Genomic DNA, 20,131 nt, shown 5'->3' with positions numbered 1-20,131 from the left:
GCTATCCACTCCAGTATTCTTCCCTGGAGAATTCCATGGACAGAGGAGCCTGGTGAGCTACAGTCCACGGGGTTGCAAAGAGTCAGACACAACTGAGCACTAACACTTTCACTTGCTTTCATGGTGCATGGACAGTATATAGCAGCTCTCACAATTTGACCTACACGTGTCTCTCTGCACGTAGATCTCTTACCAGTTGCTTTCCATTCAAGGCTCTCGTAGCATAAAATAGCTTTCAAACTCGCACAAGACTCATTACAGTAGAGAGTTATTGACTTATGGTTTGAAAAGTTAATTACTATTAATTTAGTAGCCGTAGCCATGCACATTAATATAGAAATTCTAAAGATGGTCTGAGGATTTAGAGCATGGGATGCAAAGACTCAGGCAATAATGAGAGAAAAGGAATAAAGAAGGAAAGATTAGAGCTTACTCTTTAGTTTTTCAGACAGTGGATTGTCACAGACAGGTGTGTCTCTGCCATGGCATTAACAATTACAGGACTGGTGAGCAGGCTCCATGCAAGTCAAACTTTGGCGGACTTAGAGATTGTGCAGACGGGGGATGGGGCCCAGGATCCTTATCTGCAAGCTGCTTGACACTTTATCTGTGTTTCAGGGCTCATCACAAAGTTGGCTGTGGGAGGTAGGGGCTAGAAGCCCCTGCCGACAGTGATCTTATCATTTCCTGTAATGCTTTCATTAATGGCTGGCTTTGCCTGCTCTTTTTCCAATATGTTGCCCACCAATATAATTTCTGTCAGTTACCAGGCCTTGATGTCATCTAGGCTCTGGAATTGTGTTATTGAACTCACATTCATTGTCAAACCTTTTCAAGATAAACCTATCTTTGCTTATCATATGAATGTATTGATTCTCCTTTGCTGTGTATAAAGAATGGCTTTTAGGCAGCTGTAGCACCTTCACCGAAATAGTCATTCATTCTCTCTCCCTCCCTCTGTTTCTCTGTCTCTCTCTGCTCCTGTGTGTGTGTGTGTCCACTTCCTTCCCTTTCCCCTTGTCACCTCTTCTCCACTTATCTCCCAATTTCTTTCTCTCTTTTCTGAAGAAAAAAAAAGGAAAAAAATTAAATTCTCTTACAAAAGACTTTCTGTCACAGAGGAAAATCACTGTTAGCTTGAGCGAGTGGCATTCAGGGTGTGGTGCCTCACTGGGAAAACATCCTCTGCTTTGAAGCACGTAAGCACCGGCTAATTGCACCCAGCTAATCCCATCCTGCTTTCTCCACTCAGCCCAGCCTCCCATTCCCTCACCAGAAAAAGTGAAACTGAAGCATCAGGCACATAAGAAGATGTTGCAGTAAGCTGAACTTTCATGAAATAGGGATTCTCATTACTCCACTTTTTTAAATCATAGTTGTCTGCATAAAGGGAGAGGGGGAGGGGAGTGCAAAGGGTTGAAGGTATTGTCTTTTGATGGGAACTCAGGGCTCAGTGGAGCTTCCCTGGTAGCTCAGACATTAAAGAATCTGCCTGCAGTGTGAGAGACCTAGGTTCGATCCCTGGGTTGGGAAGATCCCCTTGAGAAGGGAATGGCTGCCCACTGCAGTATTCTTGCCTGGAGAATCCCATGCACAGAGCAGCCCGGAGGGCTACAGTCCATGGGGTCGCAGTTGGACACGACTGAGAGACTAACACTTTCACCTTCACTTTCAGGGCTGGGTGTTTTGCTCTGAGTAGTAATTGTAGATAGCCCTGCGCAGAGGTGAGGTGAGGCTGTGCAGGGAGCCTGAAGGCAGCTGAGGTTCCCTTGTCTGTCACTGAGTCGTTGATGGATAGTCACTGATGGTCAGATCTGAACTTGAACTTGACCATTATCGACAGTGGTGCTGTCGTCGTTTGTTACTGCTGTTCCTCTGTGTCTTTTTTTCTACCTGTACCACCCTAATACCATGACTGTCAGTTCTGCTTTTTCTGTTTTATGTCTTGAATACTTTGCTTCGTGCAGTGCAATATACTTTCCGAAATGTTGTGAATAATTTAGGGGATATGCCTTCTGAAACATTGTGAATAATTTGTGGTTTTAAGTAACGTTAAATTCATCTTAATGCAGAAAAGTATAAAGAGGAAAACAAAAGTGGTCTAACATCCTATCGACTGGATAACTGTTAACATTTTTCAAAAAACAACAGTATATATATTTACATAGGACAAAGGTGTGAATTTTTTCACACCTTTATTTTTGGGGGCTCCAAAATCACTGCAGATGGTGATTGCAGCCATGAAATTAAAAGACGCTTACTCCTTAGAAGGAAAGTTATGACCAACCTAGATAGTATATTAAAAAGCAGAGACATTACTTTGCCAACAAAGGTCCATCTAGTCAAGGCTATGGTTTTTCCTGTGGTCATGTATGGATGTGAGAGTTGGACTGTGAAGAAAGCTGAGTGCCAAAAAATTGATGCTTTTGAACTGTGGTGTTGGAGAAGACTCTTGAGAGTCCCTTGAACTGCAAGGAGATCCAACCAGTCCATTCTGAAGGAGATCAGCCCTGGGATTTCTTTGGAAGGGATGATGCTAAAGCTGAAACTCCAGTACTTTGGCCACCTCATGCGAAGAGTTGGCTCATTGGAAAAGACTGTGATGCTGGGAGGGATTGGGGGCAGGAGGAGAAGGAGACGACAGAGGATGAGATGGCTGGATGGCATCACTGACTGGATGGACATGAGTCTGAGTGAACTCCGGGAGTTAGTGGTGGACAGGGAGGCCTGGTGTGCTGCGATTTATGGGGTCGAAAAGAGTCAGACACAACTGAGCGACTGAACTGAACTGAACTGAAGATGTGAATTATGTAAATACTACAATTAGTATAAGTTGTATATCGATAAGCACCCCCACTTTCCTTACCAGCACCTCAGTCCTTAGCATCCCTCCCAACATTAGGGTCTGTGCAAGGTATGAAGCACTGTGATAAGAATACTGCAGTGAATAAGTTGTCACCCTGGGTCAAAAAGAAGTTACCAGTCTAATGGGTCAAAGAATCATTTGACCTACAGTTGCCTATTTGGTGTGCATTGAGTTTTTTTTAAATTGTTGTTATCTGTATTATTTTTATTTGTTTTAACTTTTTATTTTATTTTGGAGTATAGCCGATTAACAGTGCTGTGATAGTTTCCAGTGGACAGCAGAGGGACTCAGCCACACATATACATATATCCATTCTCCCCTGAACTCTCCTCCCATCCAGATTGCTGTCTAACACTGAGCAGAGTTCCCTGTGCCATACAGTAGGACCTTGTTGGTTATCCATTTTAAATATAGCAGTATGTGGCCTGCGTTGTTTTTTTTTTAAATAAAAGTGGTCAACATTGTAAGTCAGAGTTCACATAAAAACAGCTTCTCTTGAAAAATCTGAATAACTATTTACATTGGGCCTTCATTGCCCCCTGGCAGCTATTTTCATTGCAGAGGAAATGCTGTCCCCTTAGCATGCATTCTCTCGTTTGCCACAAGCCCTGCCACTGCTTGCTGTGGACCCAGCACTGAAACCTAATGTCAGTTGTCTCTTATCTTCATGCTTGCCCATTCTTAGAGTAGAAAAACATCTTCAGAACCCAGGATCCCGTCAGAAGTACGGGGGTAAAGCTACTCCAAGAGGATCATAAGCTTTTTCTTATACCTGAAGGCATAGGAGTTTGCAGTTCCTATTCAAAACCAGCAAAATGTTCAAGCTGGAAAGGATGTAAAGCTAATCCAAGTTGCTTACTTTTTACCTGCAGAAATCCAGATACGTTCTGATTGATAATTATTGAGAATTTGAAATGTATCAGCTTTAAGCTAATCCAGACTTACAGTTATATGAAAGGAAATTCATATCACACTAATCAGAATTTTTTCTGGTTTACAAACATATCTGTAACATGCACTAGTCTATACTACAAAAGGGGGCAAGTTAATGGGGAGTATTTGAAACACAGAAGTGCAGAAACTGGCCACAGAAGTCATTCCTTCTTGGAGGTGGAAGAGAAGAGTTTAGAGCAAGAAGGAGTGCCAGTTATCAAAGGTCTGGCCCAGGGAATCAGACAGTCCACGGGAGTGACCTGGGCAGGTTGCTGTACTGTCTGAGACCTAGTTTCCCCATCTGTAAGATGGAGATAATTATGCCTTCTTATAGGTAGTGCAGATTAAGTTGCATAATATAAATAAAACGCTTAGCATTATAGTAAAATGCATAAACGGTAGGTCTATCATTGTTATTACTACTAATAATAATTCTGGATTCCCTGGTTTTTTAGTCAGTTTGGTCTTTCATTACATATGCACTGAGTCATGTAATCATGGATATGACACTTGAATTCTCTGAGTCCCGTTTTTCTCATCTGCTTAAATGGAAGAATAATACCTACCTCTTCTTGACCATAAGGTGTCAGGAAATCAACTGCAAGTGTGTTTGTGGGTTCATGGGCTTCCCTGGTGGCTTAGACGGTAAAGAATTTGCTTGCACTGTAGGAGACCCAGGTTCGATCCCTGGGTTGGAAAGATCCCCTGAAGGAGGGAACGTCTACCCACTCTAGTATTCTTTGCCAGGCAGGCTACAGTCCATGGGGTTCCAAAGAGTCAGACACGACCGAGTGACTGACACTAGTGGGGCATTCGTAGTGCTGAACAAACTGTTACTACTATGTTGTTAGTTTCACTGGGAAAGTTTTAAATTAGGGTTTTAAAAGATGGCTGAGATGTCCCAAACTACTTATCCCTCATTAAGATTTACATTTTTCTCCAGCTCAACTCATCAGATGAATTCACTGAATAATGTTAGCCAATAAAAATTATTTAGGTAAGTCCAGAACAGATTTTCTTGTGTACTTTTACTTTGCATCCTAGAAATTCAATGAAGAGAGAACATGCTGGTTTAGAGGAATAAGCTAATGAGTAATTGGCCTTTGTGTGTTCTTCCCAAAGGAAAACAAGAATAGAACAACACAAAAACGTGCCTGCTTTGCTGAAGTACAAATTGAGGTCAGAAGTAGACACAGATTGCTCATGTAATGGTCACCATGATGCATTTTTATTGCTTCCCAATGTGCTATGGCTTTGGAAGCTGTTGATGATGGGCATCCTACCCATGTTTCATTTGCATTGGCCCAGGAGCCTGGACTGGAGGAAAGAGCTAGGGCCAGGCCTAGGCTGAACTTCGGTCTACTTGCTAACAGTGTGCCTGTAAGCATGCTTATACATGTACAGGAGGATCCTTATGTTTTGATCAGTGTAAAAAAATGTATTTTGCTACAGTTGGGTATCTCCCTGCTGTGGCAATATCTAGAAGATGTTGTACAGTGTGCTGTTGAACTGGTTTGATATACTCAGAGCAAGATGGCAGGTGCTTAGCATAATATTAGATCAGGACCAAAGAGAGTGTGTTATTGTTTATCACTCCTCTGTTAATGTGTTTATTCAGCAAATATCGAGGTCAGTGGTATTCTAGACTTCAGCATTACAGGAGGAAGAACAAGCAGGTGGTATTCTTACTCTTGTGAAGTTTACGTTGTACAGGGGAAGATTGGCATTAAATAAATTGCTTAAAGAAATAAACAAGATATTTACATAATTATATGTTCTGAAGGCAATAAAGGACATCAAGAGGAAATTAGATCCCCCATCAGAGAAGGCCTCTGAAGATGTCACACTTGAACTGAATCATCACCATGTGCAATTTAGCCCATGTCAAGGACCAGGCACTGTGCTAGGCAGAGGGAACACAGAAGCCCAAAGACAAAAGGCTTGGCGTGTTTCCTCTTGGGCATAATGTTTTTCTGGCATTTTTCTCAACCACCAGGTAGTTACATTCTGCTATAATGTAAGATTAGATTATAAATTATCTCTTGTAATCCTGAGCTAAGACTGCAAATTCCAAACAACAAGTTGTTTACAGTGAAGCATCGTGTTTTGTTTCCAATCATGCTTGGGCCTCCACCCAGGACACAGGCAGGTTTCTGCGGAGGGAGAATGGTAACATTTCAGTCATCCTCAGTGCTGCCTGCAACTCTCGTTCTGCCATCTGGGGCTCACCGCTTTTGTCCGGTCTAAGAATCTATTGTTGACACAGGCAATTTCCGCTTTCTCAAAGCGGTACATTCCTGAAATCCACATCAGAAGGTAGATTTTATTGACCCATAGAAACAATGGGATTGTTTTCTTGACAGAGAAGTTGGCAAGCCGTGAATCTTCATGCGTGAGGGAAGCAAAGCAGTCACACTAAATCTCTCATCCAGAAATCCCCTTATTGAACAATGAGCCCTTGAACCAGTTAGGATACCACAAGAAGAAATAACAACAAAATCCAACATAAAAAGCCTTAAAACGTAAGGACATTTGGTGTCTCCCAGAGCAAGAACAGGGCAAGTCTAGGCTCGTTCAGAAGTCCTGTGATGTCTCAGGGACTCAGGTTCTCACCCCTTGGCTCCGCTTCCTGGGCACAGAGCCTTGACTCTGAGCTGTAGCCACTCCTGGTGCAACATGGCTGCCACCCCTCCAGGAAACACAGGAGCCACACGAGGCCAAGGAAATGGGTTGCGTTCTGCATGGTGTCTCCTTCAGTGAGAGAGAAAGCCTTTCCCAGAAGCCCAAGTAGACATTTCCTTAAGTGCTTGTCCATGGAGCACCCAGTGCCCCTCCCCACTGTCTTCGAGACACCAGGACATTACTCTAGACTTCTGCCCTCTCCTTTATGTCCTTATTCTCTATGACCTGTCCGTTCTGATTTTAAATAATCTGTCACTGATCCTCGATCCTTTTGTTTATGACAGTAATTCACATTCTCATGAACTCTCCCTGTTCTCCCTGCTTCCAGTTTACCTTCCACAAAGCCACTGATGTGATCTTATAGAACACAGATCTCATCATATCACTATCCTGCTTAAAATCCTTCAGGGGTTTTTAAACCCGTATACAATTAAATCTCAATTTTTTTTCTGACCATAGGAATGACCTCTCTCCTCTTAAAAAAAAAAAAAAGATACATGGCAGCTCAATTAAGCTAACAATGGATATAGAGCTGCAATGACTGAAATGAAGATGTGGAAGGGGCTCATAGCTCACCCAAGTGGATCCTTTTGCTTCCCTCATATGGGGACCTCAAAGTCCTTTCTGGGCTATGATTTCTCAAAGTGCACCAAGTGAGAAGAAAAGGGGGTCTCTGAGTTGAATAATGCCCCCAAACCATGCAATACCCCAATAATGTAGTGTCTCCATTTCACCTTTCAAACTTCCGAGCATGTGCCTTCTAGGAGAATTTGTGCTGTCATTGTGATCACCAGGTTAACACAAGCAGATGCTTGAAGACAAAGTGAGGCCAGTTGAACACCAGAATGCAGCTAATATCAAAAACTAAGAATAACAATTTCTAATCATATGGATTGTTCTTATGGTTACATTTTCATTCTTACAGTTTTTTTAAGATGAAAGGTTTGTGATTTGCTTTGATAATCCTGAGATTAGTCTTTTTTCCTTTCACAACGCCTTTCATATCAGACATCCTGAGACACCCAACATTTCATGCGTTTCCATTTCTAATCAAGGCACTTTTGAGCTACACAGGCTTTAGCATGGAATTTTGAATAGAACTATATAATAGCTGAATATACTGATTATTCTCCTCCCTCTTGATATCAACCTGTATTTATTCTTTATGTCTATGTAAAGAATTTAGCCTTTGCTGTTGTTCTATGAAGAGCAAGAGCTGTTTAGATGCAGTTTACATTCTGTTAGGGAATATGATCTTCTTAATGAGGAGGTTAAATATTAATGAAGACTAATTGATGCATAATTTTAACAAGGAAGGTCATTATCAATTTGAAGCAACAGCTTAATGGATTATGCGTTTCAGCAGGTATTTGCATATTCAGTGACACTGTCAGAAGGCCGGGGGAGAAAGGTGAGGGGCTAAACAGAGGGTAATGGGCAGGTAAGAAGGATGACCTCCAACTAGACCAGACTCTGTAGTTCTATTGCTTTTATCCATTCTTGTTCCAGGAAGAGTTTGAGGAGAGGGAACGTGTCCTTTTGTGTCTTTGGGCCCCAGGCAAACAGCTCTTCACTCTTACTTCGCTTCTGACTCTGACCACCTCCAAGCCCCACCTCCTATTGGCCTAGGTGTCATTTCCCTCATCACAGTAGGTTTTCCAGCCTCTCCCTTGATGGTCTGCCACATCACACCCTGGAGCCGACCTATTTCTGGCCACTGGTCTTTCCTCTCAGACTCTGTATAGACTAGTTTGCATAGGCTGTGCCCCTGGCTCCATAGGATCTGGTTGTTACCATCTGTCATTTGCTGGTCTGTCCAGGTGCTCCCACTGAGAGACCCCCCCCCACCACCACCACCTTATTCTTCCCACTTTCAACTGGGATTTCACAGAACCTAAGCACCAACAAGAAGCAGAAAATAAGTATCCATTGTCTGAAGCTTCAAGCCGATTTTGATTCTCTGCTAATCCTTTTAAGTGTGATATGCACTTAAATCAAGAGAACCAGAGACAACAATGATTTGGGAAAATGATCATCTTATCCTAGCCGATTTCAGTGACAGTCCAACATGGTTAAGAAAATTGACTGTCAGATATGATCAGTGTTGTTGAAGTGAACAGCCCTCCTTCCTGGAGTGGCTGGAGTCAGATGCTCACCCAGCAGGAGTGGTTTTAATGCCCGAAGATGCCAGTAACCTCGAGAAGCAGCTTAACCTCAAAGCGCCGCTGACCGCCCATGTGGCCTCTCTCTTCTGTTTTGCAGGTACAACGTGTTTGATTGCTCTGCTATCAGATAAAGACCTCACTGTGGCCAACGTGGGTGACTCGCGTGGGGTCCTATGTGACAAGGATGGGAACGCCATTCCTTTGTCTCATGATCACAAACCCTACCAGCTGAAGGAGAGGAAGAGGATAAAGAGAGCCGGTGAGCTTATCAGTGCCTCCAAGGACTGTGTGCTGTCTCGTTCAAGTGGCCTAGGTGGTTTCCGGGAGATTCCCTGGGAGAGACACTCCTTTGCCCAGTGAGGAGCAGATCAGTACAGAGGCTGTGGCTGAGGCAGCTGGGACTGGACTTTGTAACATTTCCCATCAAATGCATGGCCACTGAATTTGCCCTTCTTCATGGCCAACGTGTCCACAACAGCCAAAAAAAGCCCTTAGTTTAAAGGCTAATGGGATCTTTGGGCCATTGCTTGCCATACTCTGCTTCCTTTCAGCCATGCCAAACTACTAACCACCAAATGAACCATGGAGCTCACACGTCTGTGCCTTTGCAAGTGTTGCCCACACTGTCCAGTGGACAATAATGACCTTGCCCTTTAAGACTTGGTTTCGGGATGTCCTTTTGGCAGCCTTCCCTGTCACACTGAGCCAAAGGCTTCCCCAGTCTGGCTTAGGTACCCCTTCAGTCTTTCCCTGGCATCCTGTGTGGACCTCTTGGGTCACTTTTCGTAGGATGTGGACATATCTGGCCCTTTCATCTGTCTTGCCTTCCTGATCATGAGTTCTTTAAGGCAGGAACTTTGGTGTGTTCATCTGTATACTCCCAACTCCAAGCTCAATGCCTGATCCAAGTATATATGTCAGTTGGAGGAGGAAGAAAATCCCTTTTTTATTTTTTCAACATCTAGGGGCTGGAGGTACAAATGGACATCCTGGGATTGAGACGGGGTAGGGGATGGAGTAGACAGACATTATTAATAAATAAGTTAAAACAGGTAAATTATCTAGTCTATTACAAGGTGATAACTGCTATGGAGAGACACAGAAAAGTTAGGGAAAGGGGAGTGTTGGGGTGGTCAGTGTGGGCCTCACTAAGGTGACATTGGCAAAGACTTGAAGAAAGATTATCAGTTGCTGATTACATTTTCATAGTTAATTTGGGGGGATTCTTTTCTACCTGTAGGCTTTCCTGGTGGCTCAAATAGTAAAAAGTCTACCTGCAATGCAGGAGACCTGGGTTCGATCCCAGGGTCAGGAAGATCTCCTAGAGAAGGGAATGGCACCCCACTCTAGTAGTCTTACCTGGAGAATCCCATGGACAGAGGAGCCTGGTGGGCTCCAGTCCATGGGGTCACAAAGAGTTGGACACGACTGAGCAACTGACACTTTCGTTTTTTCTACCTGTGCAGGGGAGGACCCCTTCTCTCCCCAAACTGACCACCACAGCTTGTAGCCCCTGTGTTGCATGCCACGTGGCAGGCCCTGTTGCCCAAGGGAGCTCAGGTCCCCCAGGTCGTTGCCCAAGAAGTGCCCCTGCCCCCTGGGGGAGTCTGCAGATTGACCTTCAATCTCTGCATACCAGCTTCTGCCCAGAACCTAATCAACGTTTGAGTTCTCACAGTGGGAAGCTGTACTGTTGAATCCAAAATCGTTGAATTTTATTACAACCTCCTGCTTCAGTGACTGCTTGAGATGCAGAATAATTTTTAATGAAAGCTCTGGTCAGGTTTTCTGTCAATGGGACGGCACAGTGTTTTAAGAGCATCTGTCAAGCTTTGATGAGTTTCCTTGCTTATGAAGACAGCATCTCCTCAGTCATCCACTGTGACCCTGGACTTGGGATACAGTCAGCTTGCTCTTGAGGAAGCACGATGGGGATGTGTATACGGTACACCTGAGATGCCACCTTAGAGCTCTCTTCTGACATGTCAGCCCATTTTATCCTCTCTCCTCCTCCCTGCCCCCACCCGGAAGTGATTATAGGAGCAAATTCAGACCGCATCTCCAAGGAGGTTAATCTCACCTGCTGTGTCGAGGGTGTACTTTACAGCAGGACTTAATGAGCAATGATTGGTTTTATTATATTTATGTGTGTTTTCTCTGGCCTCAGCCTTCCTTTCTGGACACCTATCCCCCTTCTGTTTGGTGTCGTAATACCCTCCAACCAATCTAGGTCAAAATACACGTCAATCTTTCTGTCTCCCTGCCTTAAGCTGTTTGTACACCAGTAGTGATGTCGGCTGCCATTTACCATGCGTTCACTTTGTGCTGGGAGCTAAGCTGGGTGCTTTACATACACTTTCTCTTTCCCTACCTTGTGAGGTTGATAATGTTATTCTCATTTTACAACCAAAGAAATGGAGTCTCAGAGAGGCTTGTGTGCCCAAGGACACACAGCTAGTGAATGGTGAGACCAGAATTGAAACCCCAGTGACTCCAGAGCCCGTACTCTTGCCCGGGAAACCACTCTTCCTGGAATGTTCTTGTACATCCCTGCTCATGGAAGTCCTACCTATCGTTCTGTTCAGAGCTGAGCTTTAATGCTCACTCTGCCCTGATTATCACAACTGGAAATCGTCCCTCTCTCTTCTATCTGCCTATAGCATTTAACAGGTGCTAGGTTTTCCCTGAAAAAATACTGCTCTGTGCTTGCAGCTGTTAATGCAGGTGGATTTCCCCTCCTGTCAGACTCTCTGCTTCTTTAGGAAAAGGTCTAGATCTTGTCCAACTTTATAGCCTGCAAACTGCCCTGCATGGAGAATATATTTAATAAATATCTGACATAACATGCAAATGAACAAAGTTCTAGTTCCCTTAAAGAAAACATAATAATAGATAGAGACTGTGAAAGTGAAGTTGCTCAGTAGTGTCTGACTCCTTGCAACCCTATGGACTGTAGCCCACCAGGCTCCTCCGGCCATGGGATTTTCCAGGCAAGAATACTGGAGTGAGTAGCCATTTCTTTCTCCAGGGGATCTTCCCGACTTAGGTAGGGATCGAACTCAGGTCTCCCGCATTGCAAGCAGACTCTTTACCATCTGAGCCACTGTGTAATACTGAGTGCATGTTATATTCAGACACTGTGCCAACTGATCAATATAGAATAACTCTATTTCTCACAGCTTCTCGATGGAATAGATACTATTATTGTCCAAATTTTGCAACCAGGGAAACCAAAGATTAGAGAGTTTCTCATCCAAAGTCACTCCGAGCTAGAAGTAACAGAGCCAGGAATCAGATCCTAGTAGACTGACTCGAGAGCCTGAGCCTTTAACAACTGTGCTTAAGTACACCATTCTTTAATCCCTATCCCAGTCAGGGAGCTGTTTGCAATCAATACAGGCACAACCAAGGGCGGCCTCATGCTAATTATGGGTCCCAGTGGTTGTATCTGGTACCAGCCACATGCCTTTTGGTGTTGTTCTGCTGTTGTCCCTGAGTCCTCTCCCTGGGGCTCCCTACAATCAGTCACTGAACTGCTAAGGTGTCCTTTAGTTATTAATAAAAACTGATGCTCTCACCCATCATCCCTCCTACCCTCAATATTCCTACTGATTTAGTCTTGAAGACCTTTAAGATGCCAAGGATGAGGGCCTGAGGATCTACTAGTAGAGGATCAGACGTCAAGCCATGCAGGAGGAACACTGCTCCCTCCTGGCAATGCCAGCAGGAGCACGTATGACAGGTCACACACAGTAGGTCAGCCCTTTGCAGGTGCACACGAATCACACCAGGATGTGAGAGAGCAGCTGCTCAAGCTAATGGGCTCATTCTCTCTTTCCAGGTGGTTTTATCAGTTTCAATGGCTCCTGGAGGGTCCAGGGGATCCTGGCCATGTCTCGATCGCTGGGGGATTATCCACTGAAAAACCTCAATGTGGTCATCCCAGACCCAGATATCCTGACCTTTGACCTGGACAAGCTCCAGCCCGAGTTCATGATCTTGGCATCAGATGGCCTCTGGGATGCTTTCAGCAATGAGGAAGCTGTTCGATTCATCAAGGACCGCTTGGATGAACCTCACTTTGGGGCCAAGAGCATCGTTTTACAGTCCTTTTACAGAGGCTGCCCTGACAATATAACAGTCATGGTGGTGAAGTTCAGGAATAGCAGCAAAACAGAAGAGCAGTGAACCCTTCGGGGTCTCAGCTGCCTTAGACTAAAGGACTTTCAACACACTGGTCTCTTTTAATGTAGTGAAAGGTGTGGGAGTTACAATTAGGATCATCCATCCCAGACATGGGGTTCCCCATCCCCAACTGTCTTAAGTCTATGTGCCGTGTGAACAGAGGGTGCTCTTGGCCAATGTAGTTGAGATGCTGGAAAATGGTTTCTTCGTGTTTTCCCAACTCTTTCATCCAATGTCCAAAATATATATAGCTGTAGAGTCACATGTATGAAGTGAAAGGCGTATGTGCCATATATTCTCCTTTGACAGTTGCTTTCAAGATCCCTTACAGGGCCCTCCGATCATCAGACCTTGTGTCCTCTCACTGGAGCAATGAGCAGGGCAGGACTCCCAGGAATGCTGTGGGTAACTCATGAGTCAGAGCCAGTGTGGCCATGCCCCTTGCTGAGAGGCAGAGCTGTCCCTAGGGTGCTTTGTCCTCCTAAGCCCAGTTTTTCTGCTCTGCAGCAGCCCAGAAACAGATTTGAAAATGGTTTATTATTCCACAGCTGTTCTTGAAGGCTGAGGGAAGTGGGGAGGAGGAGAACCACGTGCACCCCTGAAGTCACCTTCCCCCGCCTTCATTAGTTAAATAGACTTTGTATACCACCCAACCAGTCTTTGTGTGTTTATCCTAATCATGCATGGCCTTAACCTTTTGCTTACACCTTACCTAATGGAATAGGCAGCTGTTAAACTTTACCACCAGACACCGTGATTTTTTTACAGTACCAAGTGGAAAAAAGCAAATCGCAACACCATAATTCCTTTTACCTTTAAGGATAGATGGGGAAATCACAGCCAAATAAGTCACAGCATCCCCTGGGAAGTTTGCTGCTTTGCATTGGGAGAGAAAGCCACTGAGGTTGCCTTCCTGACTTGAGTGCCAGCTGCCTAGTTTTGTGCATTTCTTTCTCTCCAAGTAGCTTTTGAGTGTCTCTCAAGTGTTGTTCTGAGAAGCAGCTGCATAGAACTGCATGTGTGCCCCCTGAAGCCATTCAGAGTCCCCAGCCTCCTGTTGGAATTCGGTAGTGAATTACTGGGATGTGCTTCTGCTAGATGGTGGAAAGGCAGCAGTCTTTAATGTTTGGTTGCAAACCATTGAGTTATTTTGGGGCCAGACCTGCTACTTTTCATTTCTTATTACCAATGTCACGTTTCCAATCTCAGTATTTTATTATGGAAAATGCTGGGCTCAAACAGCCAAACAAGATTTTCACGGCATCCCCACCCAGTCTGTGTCTGAAAAACCAGGGCATCCACCTGGTTTTGTCCTTCCAGAGTGGGCATTTGTCTTTATGGCTTCTCCGAGGCCCCATTCGCTGACCACCTCCTCCCCTGCCTTCTTCAAATGTGGAAGGTCCTAGGAGAGAACTCGGGAGGATGCAAAGATCCCCTTGTGGCTGCCGAGGCCTGTTATCTGTCTGGGTCCCTCTGAGCTCTTAACCTTTCTTTAACTGAAAGAATAATGGTTTCCCAAGTGATGTACTTACTTTTGTAAACTAACATTGGAATCTACGATATTAGAATTAGAACCTTGGTTTTGGTTTTTTTAAGTGTAGCATGTTCCAGTACAAAATACCTGCCTTCATGGTAGACTGGAGTCTCTGCCTCTTGAGAGGCACAACGTTTGGACGTGTGTATTTGAGGTGGGGGTGGGGAGGGAGTTGTGGGAAACATGCTGGTTATGACCATTGATGGGATGGTCGGGCCAGGTGGCCTGAGTTTGGGGATTTGGGACATTCTGATTATGAAGTTACTGGAGCCCACCCTCTACCTGGAGTCCAGGAGTAACCAATGTCAGCATGTTACAGTACATAGTTAATTTTCCTTTTTCTATTTTAAACTTAGCCCGGAATTCATAAATAACCATGGAAAGACCTTTTTAAGTTCTGTGATCATTGTTATTGTGTAAAATGAAAATGGTACTGTTTTGGTGAAGATGAAGAAGAAAAGCTACTAAATTAGTAAATCAGTGTTTCTCTGCCCTGTGAAATGTCTTAGTAGATGGTGCTGAGTGCCGGAGTGTGTGGCTTTCCCTCTGACTGAGGTTCACAAGGCATCTTCTAAACTTTTCTTTGTAGAAATGAACCCATTCCTGACTTTAACCAAGTAGTGTGTGTATTTTTTACTGCCTCTTTTTCTCCCAGTTTGGCTTGTAGATTTTTGAAACAGGCAAAAATAGCTGCAATTTGATGAATAGTTATGTCTCAAGTCAGGCTACTTTGTTCCCTTCCCCATTCTCCTGGAGCTTGATCGCTCTCTCTCTCTCTCTCTTTCTCTCTCAGCTGCCTCCAGCCTCTGGGGGTGGTCTGCAGACCTCACCCGGGGTGCCCTGTGGCTCTCCAGCCAGCCGCCCCATTTTCTAGGGACATGAAGGTTGAGTCTAGTTAGGGAAACTGACTTGAGAAGTTTGCATGTGAAGCTTCCTGAAATAGCACTGCCAAAGCTTTGGAACCGTCACCCCAGCTTCCTAGCCCGAGTTCGCATTGCCAATAGCCCCCATGGTGCCAAATTTTGGAATGGTTTTATAGTCTTTAAGAAATGAAGCTGGGAACCAATGATCATGTGCTTATGACCCCCCAGCAAGATGCCAAGCCCAGGTCTTCATTAATGCACTGCTTTCCTGCTGCTCTAGTGGCAATTTGTACTCTTACAATGGCTCAGAATTTGGTGCGGGGGTGGGGGGTGGCGGGGAGGGGAGAAGTCACGGAAACTTTTTTTTTTAAGTCACTGTATTTGCAGATCTCTAGTGAAAGGAATAAATTAATACTTACATGGAAAATTCTGAAACTAGCTCCCAAGACCAGCATTTATTTTATGTGACCAACTTGCCCAAAGCACTTGACTCTGAGGTCACCATTCTAACACAGCATAACTGTACATGTTCCTGGTAACCAAGGCTACATTCTGTTCCTAGCCTTGGACTGAAGGCATTGGCCTCTAGCGTCTTGTCTATGTGGTAAGAGTATTACAGAGTGTTTTACAGAGTGAAGGAGCATATGAAAGTGAAAGTGTGAGTCACTCAGTTGGGTCCCACTCTTTGTGACCCCATGGACTGGAGCCTACCAGGCTCCTCTATCCATGGGATTCTTCAGGCAAGAGTACTGGAGTGGGGTGCCATTGCCTTCTCCAGAGATCTTCCTGACCCAGAAATCAAACTTGGGTTCCCTGCATTGCAGGCGGATTCGTTACCATCTGAGCACCAGGGAGCCCATGCAATTTGGATATTTAAAATGGGCCTTATTACATACAACTGATGTGATTTCAACCCATGAACATTTTGTGCAGACAGGATTACGTGAGTGATGGCATCGCCAACCCTATCTGAAGTGGTTCTAGGAAGTTGATTACACAATTGAATTGGATCACTGGAATGTTCATCCATACATGAGGGATTCACAAAGGGAGTGATCACTTCTTCCTTTGCCAAGTATACTTTGATTTTCCTGACTTCCCCCCCGCTCCTCCTCCCCCCCGCCGAATTGATGCTAGATCTAACTCTCTTGCAACTGGAAACACAGAAAGTTTAGAAAGGGCAACAGTTCATTGTACATTTGGAAGTACAGTAATCCATACTCTGGATAAGGTTTTATTTTCCAGTGATCTCAGAAAATTGTTTCCTTCTTTTGACCCAGTATGAGACTGATTTTGATGTTCCCCTAAATTGCCTTAGCTCATCACACCAGCATTCCTGACCTAGCTCTGCAGAAATGATATGACCATTAGATACCATAAAGTAAAGTAAAATAAATTTGCTCAATCGTGTCCAACTCTTTGCAACCCCATGGACTGTAGCCTACCAGGCTCCTCTGTCCATGGGATTTTCCAGGCAAGAGTACTGGAGTAGGTTGTCATTTCCTTCTCCAGGGGATCTTCCCGACCCAGGGATGGAACCCGGGTCTCCCGCATTGCAGACAGACGCTTTACCGTCTGAGCCACCAGGGAAGCCCATGAGACTAGGGCCGTTTTAATTGCCCCCGGATTAACTCATTCACGTCTCGACTTTGAACCCCCGGATTAACTCATTCACGTCTCGACTTTGAAGCTGATTAGTTGAGCACTGCAGGAGTGTTCCCCCAGCATGTCCCACAGGACACAAGCTGCAAAGACCCTCTTCCTCATATAGGGCTCCAGGGCCAAAGAGTTTTGGGAAACATACTATCTTAGAGAGTTAGTACATTGAAGGTTCTAATTTAAATATCCTCTGAAGAAAGCTAAAAAAAAAAATACCACATATGTAGTTCTAGTGTTTTCCAGATTCATCTGACCATGGAAACTTTTTTGAGTAATACCTAGTAACACTCCAAGAAGCCTGTGTTCCATAGGAAGCACTTTGGGAAATTCTGCTATATGGAAATAGTACTGTTTTCTCATTCAGTGACTCTTAGTGGTTGCAGCATAGTTTGCCATTTAGAAGCACTCATCCTTTCATGGAAGAGGCTGATTTGTTAATGAAAGCAGGATTAAGAAATAGTATGATTTACTTTGACCTTCAGCAGCCTCACATCAATAGTAGAAGCTCGGTGATCTTGCTTGAAACTCTAAACATGGGCTCCCTTCTTTTTGTATGAATAATAAGCAAAAACCTTGCTACAGCTAAGGATTTTTAACATTTGTTCCAAGACCTTTTAGTTGCTTTTGTGAAGTTATCTTTGCTTTTCAGATAGAATCAAAATAAATACTTATATTTTATCACTATGTGAGAGTAAGAAAATCTATTTAAAATAATAGAAAAGGGAGGATAGCAGATTTGGTATTAATTCATTTTTTAAATTCTAACTAGACTTTTAAAAATTATGTATCCATTGTATAATAATGGAAATGTAAACGATTTACATTTACTTACTCTCTTTTCTTATTCATTCTAAAATCCTTATCCCATGTTGTCCCATCTTTCACGTTGTATATATATAATTAAGTTTGGCAAGTTATTTCTTGCCTAAAATGTAAGGCTTGACTATAGCTCCGTAATTGTCACTCTCAGCCTGGGTAATATGTTCAGAAAGCTCTGAGAGAGAATCCACACCACAGAGGAAATAAATCTAGTTGAAAACATGGTACAAACTGAATTTACAGTAAAGTCATTATCTTAAAATTACAGCCAGTATTTAGGAATACACTCTCTCGTTGTTATCCAAAATAGCATAAAGCTGAAAGTAAGACCACTTAGACTAGGTGGCAGATTGCACAGAGCAAGTGATTGGGAGGTTTCCATTATATACCTGATTCTAAAACTTGTTTTCTAGTATGTAAGTTTATTTGCTAATTCTTAATAATGTTGATGCTTTGTCCAGTATTTTTTATTTTTACCACTGTTAAGCCGCAAACTGTTTAACCAAGGGTTGATTATGATCATGTTCATGTGTTTAGTAATAACCACACCTTCATTTGTACAATCACTTCAATAAATCCAAGTTAAGGACTTTGAAGAGAGCATGTAGTAACTGTTCATTTTAACAGATCATCACCGGCATTTGCACAATTCACAACTCCACCAAAAAAGATGTAAATTGATATAGCCTCTATGGAGGACAGTATGGAGATTCCTTTAAAAACTAAAAATAGGATTACCATATGACCCAGCAATCCAACTAGGCATATACCCAGAGAAAACCATACTTCAGAGAGATAGATGCACCCCAGTATTCACTACAGCACTGTATTCTATAACCAGGACATGGAAGCAACCTAAATGCCCATCAACAGAGGAACAGATTAAAAAAAGATGTGGTACATATATACACTGGAATATTAGCCATATAAAGGAAAGAAATTGTGTCATTTGCAGAGACATGGATGGCCCTAGAGCCTACCATACAAAGTGAGGTAAGTCAGAAAAACAAATATCATATTATATATATGGAATTTAGAAAAATGGTATAGATGTCCTTATTTGCAAAGCAGAAATAGACAGATGTAGAGAACAAATATATGGATACCAAGGTGGGGATGAGAGGTGGGATGAATTGGGAGACTGGGATTAACATATACATGCTATAAATAACTAATGAGAATCTACTGTATAGCACAGGGAACTCAGTTAAGATGACACATTTTGTGTGTATTTTACAATTAAAAAAAAAAATGTTGAAAAGGAAAAAAAAATGAGACCAAAAAGCAAGTTGCAAAAATGTGGATTATATTTAGAGATGTGGTTCTATTTACTCTGAGTGATGTTGCTCAGTTGTGTCCGACTCTTTGCGACCCCATGAACTGTAGCCTACCACGCTCCTCTGTCCATGGGGTTTTCCAGGCAAGAGTACTGGAGTGGGGTGCCATATCCTTCTCCAGAGGATCTTCCCAACCCAGGGATTGAACCCGGGTCTTCCGCATTGTAGGCACACGCTTTACCGTCTGAGCTACCAGCTACTAAAGTCGCTTCAGTCGTGTCCAACTCTCTGCGACCCCAGAGACAGCAGCCACCAGGCTCCCCCATCCCTGGGATTCTCCAGGCAAGAACACTGGAGTGGGTTGCCATTTCCTTCTCCAGTGCATGAAAGTGAAAGTGAAGTCGCTCAGTCGTGTCCGACTCCTAGCGACCCCATGGACTGCAGCCTATCAGGCTCCTCCATCCATGGCATTTTCCAGGCAAGAGTACTGGAGTGTTGCCATTGCCTTCTCCGGAGCTACCAGGGAAGTCCCTATTTACTCTAAAAGTCCTATAATCTGGCATTAACTATCACAGAAATCCCCTCTGACATTTGCTGAATCCAAATTAATCTCAAAACCTCTAAGGACCAGAGTCCCTAGCTTTGAGCACAGCCCTACTGTGAGGGCTTCAATGGCAGATTGTGGTGGGGGGAGGGTTAGGAGGCAGGGCAGTCTGCCTGGGTCACTTCTTCATAGGAAAGGGACCATGTTTCAGCCACATTCTCCCATTACCTTTTGTCATAAAGAAATTCAGAGGTTAAATGTGAGGCCATGCAGTATCTCAACATATTTCTATATTAATTAGACAAGGCATAATTTTAAATGTGCTCATGCAGAAACAAAGGTAGAAGTAATAGTCAAGGAACTAGGAGAAAAAAAACCTTGAGAGTAATCAGACATTCAGTTCAGTCACTCAGTCGTGTCTGACTCTGCAACCCCATGAACTGCAGCATACCAGCATGTCCAACTCCCAGAGTCCACCCAAACCCATGTCCATTGAGTCGGTGATGCCATCCAACCATCTCATCCTCTGTCATCCCCTTCTCCTCTCACCCTCAATCTTTCCCAGCATCAGGGTCTTTTCAAGTGAGTCAGCTCCTCGCATCAG

General features: G+C 43.8%; 1 protein-coding gene across 2 annotated transcripts in view; it reads left to right on the top strand.

Moving 5' to 3' along the window:
* Positions 1 to 18,306, top strand: part of PPM1L (protein phosphatase, Mg2+/Mn2+ dependent 1L) — a 328,248-nt gene extending 309,942 nt beyond the window's left edge. For both annotated transcript variants that reach the window (XM_027542336.1, XM_027542344.1), the window contains exons 3-4: positions 8,744 to 8,905; positions 12,488 to 18,306. In XM_027542336.1, coding sequence (XP_027398137.1) covers positions 8,744 to 8,905; positions 12,488 to 12,834 — 509 coding nt within the window. In that variant the 3' untranslated portion in view covers positions 12,835 to 18,306. The remainder of the gene's footprint in view (positions 1 to 8,743; positions 8,906 to 12,487) is intronic.
* The last annotated feature ends 1,825 nt before the right edge of the window (positions 18,307 to 20,131 follow it).

The sequence above is a fragment of the Bos indicus x Bos taurus genome, chromosome 1 (genome assembly GCF_003369695.1).
Source record: "Bos indicus x Bos taurus breed Angus x Brahman F1 hybrid chromosome 1, Bos_hybrid_MaternalHap_v2.0, whole genome shotgun sequence".
NCBI lineage: Eukaryota > Metazoa > Chordata > Mammalia > Artiodactyla > Bovidae > Bos > Bos indicus x Bos taurus.
The sequence above is the reverse complement of the archived record's forward strand: the minus strand, read 5'-3'. Positions and strand labels throughout refer to the sequence as shown.